This window comes from Trachypithecus francoisi, unplaced genomic scaffold (genome assembly GCF_009764315.1).
Source record: "Trachypithecus francoisi isolate TF-2019V2 unplaced genomic scaffold, Tfra_2.0 Contig00879, whole genome shotgun sequence".
NCBI classification, from domain to species: domain Eukaryota; kingdom Metazoa; phylum Chordata; class Mammalia; order Primates; family Cercopithecidae; genus Trachypithecus; species Trachypithecus francoisi.
The window spans coordinates 4,213-11,792 of NW_022680961.1; the positions used below are offsets into that span (position 1 = coordinate 4,213).

At 58.2% G+C, this 7,580-nt stretch overlaps 1 protein-coding gene across 5 annotated transcripts; it reads right to left on the bottom strand.

Annotated features, from left to right (window-relative positions):
• Positions 1-456: 456 nt before the first annotated feature.
• Positions 457-6,559, bottom strand: LOC117089702. 5 transcript variants are annotated; one of them, XR_004439715.1, is made up of 6 exons: positions 6,140-6,559; positions 5,716-5,838; positions 4,755-4,911; positions 3,792-3,873; positions 3,568-3,717; positions 457-870 (listed from the first exon to the last, which is right to left on the bottom strand). XR_004439715.1 is itself a non-coding variant. In XM_033221197.1 (3 exons), exons 1-3 carry the CDS (start codon positions 6,251-6,253, stop codon positions 613-615), a joined length of 495 nt encoding a protein of 164 aa, XP_033077088.1. In that variant the 5' UTR covers positions 6,254-6,559; the 3' UTR covers positions 457-612. The 5 variants fall into 5 exon arrangements, 2 of the variants coding, with proteins under 2 accessions (XP_033077088.1, XP_033077103.1); XR_004439714.1 differs by having other exon boundaries at positions 3,568-3,873; XR_004439716.1 differs by lacking the exon at positions 4,755-4,911 and having other exon boundaries at positions 3,568-3,873.
• Positions 6,560-7,580: the final 1,021 nt, after the last annotated feature.

The window sequence follows — 7,580 nt, forward strand, 5'->3', positions numbered from 1 at the left end:
CACAAGAGAGGTCCAGGAGCTGACCTTGGGTCCTGATGGGGGACACCTTCCTGGCAGCAAGCTGGCAGGGTGGTGTGGTGGTCAGTGTACTGGGCTCTGTGTCTCCGCCCCTACGTGCTGTGTGACGGTGGGTGAGACACCTAACCTCTCTGTGCCTCTGTTTCTTCAATGGCGAACGGGGGCACTAGTAGCTCCCACATGCGGGCACAGTGGCCTGAAGGATAAAGGCAAGGGCGGCACGAGACCTACAGCAAAAGCTCTGAGCAGGGAGAGCAGAGAGCTGCCCAGGGAGTTCTACCACCATCTCCCGTCTGGCCGCCAAGGAAACCGAGGCTCATGGTGACCTGGCCCGGGTCTGTTGGACTCAGGGTCCTTCTCATCCTCAAGAACAGAGGGTGGACACCAGGGAAGGAGCTGGCCCCTAGACACCGCCCAGGAAGCACACAGGGAAGGATGCCCTGGGGACTTCAGTATGTTATTGCAAAAAAACATTTATTGCTATTTGAACCCTGCTTTCATGCCTCCATTTCCCAGAAAATGAGCCATGGGAGACACCAGGACAGGCAGGAGACCATTCTCCTTGCACAAAACCCACTCCCTCGGATGCTGTCCTCAGCGAGGGTGGCTGGGGCCAATCAGGGGGCCCACCCGCAGAGTGGCAGAAGAGGCAGGTTGACCCTGCAGACATTGAGCACTGTGGCGAAGGTCCTGGCCTTCTGGTAGAAGAAGAGCGACTTCTCGCGGTCCAGGAGGAAGTTGTGGGAGATGGTGGCCGGCGGCGTGTAGGTCTTCAGCTGTGCCCTTCTTGTTGCCCAGGTCCACGGCGGCTGCCAGTGCCAGCTGGTAGTACCCGGCTGCATCAAACCGTTCCTGAAGGGGACAGGCCATGCTCAGCAAAGGGGGACTCGGAGCCCGTCTTCCCAGAGGCCGTTCCTGTCTCCAGGTCATTCCACAGGTCCAGCCAATGCTGGCTCACCCCATGAGCCCTGAAGCCTATGACACTGCTGTGGTCTCGGCTGCAGGAGTTGGGGACAACCCTGAAACCCCTGGAAGCCTTCCTGACTATCCCTATGCCCCACTCACCCGAAGCCTCCTGTCCCAGTCCCACCCTTTCTGCAGGCAGTGGCTGCTTTCCCCATGGGCTGAGGTCAGGGCAGATCCTGCCTGCTCTGAGCGTTCCATGCAGGACCCGTGGCTCCAAGCCACAGCAGGGGCACAGCATTGAGTGACCCAGGCTCCTCTCTGGCCCCCGTCCATGCTGACCATTTCCAGGCCCTCCACGGGCCAGGCCAGGTACAAAACCATCTCACAGGTGTCCTCCCTGGCAATGTTCCCTGAAATACTGACGGAGTGTGACTCCCCAGATATCCACTCCTATTTTCAATGCATCTTTGGCTCAAACTCACCATCCCTGGGTTGGGATGCTGCCTCCCAGACCTCCACCTTGACCTTCCCATCTCCCCTCCAGCTTCTGCCCAGGCGCCTCCTCCACATGGGGGACACCCAAGGAACCTCTCAAAGACCCAGGCCTGGCCTGTCCCTCTTTACCATCTCAAGATGGCTCCCAGGGCCAAGGACAAAGTCCAAGATGCAGCAGTCCATTCCCTCACTGCCCCGCCCCACACATGGAGCAGGGGCGTGAGAAGACCCCGAGTCACCGCCACTGCACATCCAATGCCCCCCGGCCCAGCCGAACACTGGACTCTGTGCTGGGTGCATGGCTGAGCCTAACATCCTTGCTCCCAGTCTGAGGGACCTGGGACTGAACACTGACCACAAAGGTGGCCCAGGCTGTGGCAGAGGGAAGCCCAGGAGCCTGTGGGGGGCCCAGGAGGCCCCGGACTCAGCTAGGGGTGGGAGGCAAGGGCATCCTGAAGGCGTGGCAGCATCCTAACTAAACAGGAAGGAGCCAGCCAAAGCATGTCTCTGTGTGTGCCTGTGCGTGGTTGTGTACCTGTGTATGTGGTTGTGTGTGTGCCTGTCTGCATTTGCGTGTGCATTTTCCATGTGCCTGTAGTGTGTGCAGCAGCTAGTGAGTGGCAGGCTGAGCCAGGACACACGTAATCCACCCTATTCCAGGGCTCACTCTCACGTGTAGACTAAAGGGGACCGCATTTTAGAGGCAATCGGCAAGGATGCCCATTTACCCCTGCCTCTCTGCCAGCCTTCAGGCGCCATCCAGCCCAGCTTTCTCTCCCACTTCTCTGGGCCCTCGGTCCAGAGCCTCCTATACAAGGAGGAGGGTGTGGCCTTAGAAAGACAGCCGCCCTTGGGGAATTCCGAGGGGGCCTCCCTGTGGGAAGCTGGCCTGGGCTGACAGCACCATCACGATGAGGCCCAGAGGGCTGTGCACGAGAAGGAGGTGAAGGAGGCCTCTGCCCCTCGACCCCAACCATGGACTTTGGCCTCTCAGGTACTACTTGGCCCTTTCAGTCCTCTTGGGCAGGCGGATGTGGGCGGCAGGCTTGACGAAGAGAGAGAAAGGCCCTCTTCTGGGAGGCCCGTCCCCTGGGTCCCAGGCGAGACCCCGAGCAGTGGGCAGCGTCCCTCTGGGCCTGACACCTGGCACCTCCCTGTCTGGCTAGGACTTGGGAGGCCACAGGGACCGCTTCTGACCACCAGGTGTTGCCAGCACTGGGCGGGGCCTCCCGGGCAGCCCCAGGCCTGTGGTGAGGGATACGGGGCGGGGTCTTAGGGCTGCCCCAGCTCCTCATGTTGTTCTAAGGCCCAGATCTCGGTCCCTGGACTGGAGCACCCTGGCCCCTCAGCCCATAAGCAGTACTGTCGTGGTGCCGGTGCGATGCTGAGGCGGGATGGGTGCCTGCTGGGGAGAGGGATGGAGACACCCCAGGTCTGAGTCTGCCAATCCCAGCTCTCCACCCCTGCAGGGCTGGGGGCAGAGGGAGCACAGCACCTTCCCTCAAGACAGACCTGACCCAGCAAGGTCTCAGCCTGGCTGGCTGGGGCCCCGCCCCACTGCACCTGCCGTCAACTGGGGTTCCCCTGTCTGTGAACCCGATGGTAAGACACTGGTCCCACCCCACCCTTCCTGGGTGATGTGAAGATTCCAGGTGTCTCAGGACTCCAGGAAGGAGTTGCTCAGTGCAGGCTGGCACCCTGGGCAGGCTCCCTAGAGGAGGCAGCAGGATTTGGGTTGGATCTTGCAATGTGGATTCAATGTGAGGATGATGCCGTCCTCCAAAATGTCCTTCTCCCGACCCTGTTTTCTTTGTTAAATGCAACTTGACTGTCAAGACTCAGTTTGGTGTCACCTCCTCCAGGAGGGTCCCCCTGACTACAATCCCCCTTCTTTACCCAGAGGCCACCATTGTCCGCTCATGTGTCAGCCTCCTTGGCTGAGACTGAGTTCTTGAGGGTGGGGCCTGGTCAGCTTGGGAGCTGGGTTGTATCTGCAAAACTTGCGGGCTCCTCCAGCCGCGTGCAGAGCTCCAGGGAGGCCACTGGGCCATTCCTAAGGAATGCTGGATCCCAGGCCCCTGGGGTCTGGGTGGAGATCCCACTCCAAGGGGGCTGGAAACACCCCGAGCCCTGCCCCTTCCCACCGACCTTCAGGTCGTATCAGATGTCACTGAGCACCAGGTACAGCCTCACGGAGTAGAGGGTCTCCTAGTAGAACTCCAGCAGCGAGATGCAGAGCTACAGGGCCTTGAGGTAGAAGTGCTCTGCCAGCTTGCCATGGCCCAGCAGGTGGTTCAGGGCGGCCAGTCGGTGGTAGGCCACGTGCTCATTCAGCCGGTCCCCTGGGGTGCAGGCATGCAGACCCTGGGCAGCACCTGGCTTGCCTCCAGGCACCTGTGGTCACTTGGGCAGCTCTGGCCAGTCCCTTCTGGGTTCCCAGACTCACTTTCCCATCTGCAAAGCAGAACTAATAAGACTTGCCCCTGTCTACTGTGAGGCTGTGGCAAAGTCGGACTTGGATGGCCCAGCTCTGTGCCTACACATAGCCACCTGCCTTTGTTCACTGGTTTTAACCAGGGAAGCCCAAAACCTGTGCAGTCCAGGTGCTTCCGGGCACCCCGGCTCCATGCAGCCCACATACTTGACATCCGACTCCTCCTGGGTGTGTCACGATCAGAGCCCCTTACCTTGGGGAGTCACTGCATGCCTGAGCTCCAGGTCCCCCCGACAGATGCACAAACCCACCTAGGCTGTCTCTGATGTCCTCCCATTTTCAGGGCGAGTGCTGTGGAGCCTGCATTCAATACATTCCCACACAGCTGCACACCTACTGTGTACTGGGCCCCAAGGCACAAGGCGTTGGGGCATGCGGCCCGCCCAGGGTTCCCTGTCTCTGGAGGAGGACAGATGACCTGGCACAGCACCAGGGGATGCCCGGCCTTAAGGGGCAGGCTGCTGGAGGGGGAACTGGGATTTCATCAGCCAGAGAGCCGTGTGGTTGATGAGGGTGGGAAGAGCACAAGACAAAGGGAATGTGCCACTCAGCCTGGCACATACAGGGACCGAGATGCCTGCCATGTCTGGAAGGCAGAGGGCGCACTGGGTGGCCCTTGTGGTCAGCAGTGGGAAGAGACAGAGGAAGCAGAGCTCAGCACTGCGTGAGAGACCTCGGGCTGTGCCGCACGGCCGGATGGGGAAGCCAGCTGGGCAGCTCTGCCTGCCTGGACAGGAGACCAGGAAAATCCAGCAGCTGTTTCAGCTCCTGCCCTACAGACCTGGAGGCTGGGTTCTGGGAAAGTGTGGATCCTGGCAGGACGGGGACTCAGGGGACTTATCCAGAGTGATGCTGAGTGCTAGGGCCATGTGGGCAACCTCCAAGCCCTCCTGGGGCTCCTCCAGCATGGCCAGCAGTGCCACCAGCTTTTTGCAGAGCTGCAGCTGCGGCTCCGCCTTGCGGTTGCCCATAGTCACTGCCAGGGGCAGGGCCTGGTCCTACCACACAGGCAGGTGGGGTCAGGTTTTCCATAGCACCCACCTTGCCCAGCGCCCTCCTCCGAGCTCAAACATGTGCTTGGAGCATCCCACACTCCAGTTACCCCTGCACGTCCACAGAGCTCTGTGCTCTGGGATAACGCACGGTTCAGACACCCAAGTTGGAGGCTGAAGAGTCATCTGAGGCCCATCTAGCTACACCTGGCAGCCTCCGACCAGCCTCTCCCGCCTGTGCACCGGGGGTCTGACTTGGAGGGAGCCAGCACTCCTCTCTGCTCTAAAAACAACACATTTATCTGTGCCCAGGGCTGAGCCACACCGTGAGCTCAGAGGGAGAAGCCGTCCCCACTTCGGGGTGCAGGCAGACTTGGGCCCTGGCCCTGGCCCTCCCACTGACATGCTGTGTGTCCTTTGACATGTCCCTGTGCCTCTCTGAGCCTCAGCTTCCTCATCTGGAAGATGGGGACGGGACTTCCTACTCATGGTTGCTTGAGATCATCAGGTGCAAGGGTAGAGCCACTGTCATGTCCAGACCCGAGCGTTTGTGCCGGGCAGGGGCACGGTCAATATCATGCCCGATGAGACAACTAGGCAAGGGTAGAGCCATTGCCACGTCCACAGCTCAGGCGTTTGTCCCGGGCAGGGGCACGGTCAATATCATTCCCGGTGAGACCACTGGGAAACGAAGCATGTGCATGGGTGGCCTTGCCTCCAGGTGGGAGGCCTCTGCCCTGCCACACCTGTGCCTCAGCCCTCCAGGTGCCCCCTTGAGGCCCACCCACAACGGCGCACAGGCCAGCTCACCCGATAGAAGGACATGGCTTTCTCCCGCTCCCAGGCCTCGTTGAAGAAGATGTCTCCAGCTGCCTTAAACGGCTCCAGCCCCCGGTTGGAGTCGCCTGTGTACAGGACCACATTCTGTGCCACCTGAAAGGAGGCAGAAGTTCCCTCAAGACCCACACCTGGCGAGGTGGCCACACCCACCTTCGCCAGCCTCCTTCCTGTCACACACTGCAGGTACACCTGAGCATTTTTCAGACCTGTGCATTAGGGCTGCCCCACCACTGGCATGAGGACAATGAACTGATGGACCTGAGTGCCAGGAGGTGACTGAGCAGCTGCAGCCCAGGAGCCCGACACCTGTGAATCCTACCACCAGGGATAGCCCTAGCCCACCCCCCACACTCAAACAGTCTCCGTGGCCCCCAGATTGCTGGGAGCCCATCACCTGGTTCCTTTCTGCGTTGCCACATCCCTGCCGCAGCTCAGGGCCGCACATCAACAGTGTTTGTGGGTGGGCCTGGTCCCCTCTTGGCCATGAGCTCTTGATCCTTCTCCTCATCTCAAGGAGGTATACAGCAGGTGCTCAATAATGAAAGCTTCACCAGGCTTGTGGGCTTCACAATTTGTTCCAGATCACACTGTGTTTGGGAAAGCCTCTGAAAACAGCCACTATGATAGATTCAGTTTGTAAGGAGATGTGCCACGTGTCGCTTGGAGCACGTTCTTCTGTGTGTTAACTGAGTGGTCACATTCTTTGAGCATGAGCTGTATACCAGCAGGTGCTAGGCACTGTGAGGGGCCACGCCTCTGCCCTCAGGGAGAAGATGGTGGCCACTGGGGGAGGATGTGAGGGAACCAGTTGGAGGGAGGGAAAAGGCACACAACAGGTACTCAGCAGTGGCTTAGGAATGAGTGGATGGATGGATGAATGGATGAGCAGATGTGTAGACACATGGATGGATGGGTGTGTGTATAGATGAATGCTTGAATGGATGGATGGATGGACGGATGGGTGGGTGGGTGGTTGGAATGATGTGTGTATGTCTGTATGTATGGGTGGGTAGAAAACGTATGTACATATGGATGGATAGATGGTGGATAGACCAATGTATGGATAAACAAATGGACAGATAGATGAATGGAGGGATAGATTAATAGGTAGATTGGTGGGTGGATGGATGAATGATGGATGGATATATGGATATATGGATGAATGATGGATGGAAGGAGGAACGGGTGGAGGAACGGGTGAATGGATGGATGAATGGACAGACGGATGGATGATAGATGGATAGATAAGTGGGTGGATGGAGAGATGGACGGACGGATGGATGGAAGGATGAATAGGAGGTCAGTGGATGGATGATGGAAGGATGGATGAATGAGTGGATGGACGGATGAATGATGGATGGATATATGGATATATGGATGAATGATGGATGGAAGGAGGAACGGGTGGAGGAACGGGTGAATGGATGGATGAATGGACAGACGGATGGATGATAGATGGATGGATAAGTGGGTGGATGGAGAGATGGACGGACGGATGGATGGAAGGATGAATAGGAGGTCAGTGGATGGATGATGGAAGGATGGATGAATGAGTGGATGGACGGATGAACAGGTGGATGCATGGTAGCTGAATGGATGCATGATAAAAGAATGGATGAATGATGGATGGATGAATGGAAGGATGCATAGGTGAATGGATGGATGATGGATGGATGGAAGGATGAGGAGGCGAGTGAATGAATGATGGAAGGATGAATGGATGATGGATGCATGGAAGAATAAACAGGTGAATGGATGGATGATGAAAGGATGGATGGAAGAATGGATGGAGGGAAGGATGAACAGGTGAATGGATGGATGGACGGGTGAATGGA

Coding starts and splice junctions, on each gene's coding strand:
- LOC117089702 (XM_033221197.1), bottom strand. CDS start 6,253: ATGAGGAGAAGGATCAAGAGCTCATGGCCAAGAGGGGACCAGGCCCAC. Junction 5,839..6,139: donor GCAACGCAGAAAGGAACCAG/GTGATGGGCTCC, acceptor GCCTCCTTTCAG/GTGGCACAGAATGTGGTCCT. Junction 871..5,715: donor AAGCCATGTCCTTCTATCGG/GTGAGCTGGCCT, acceptor TGTCCCCTTCAG/GAACGGTTTGATGCAGCCGG.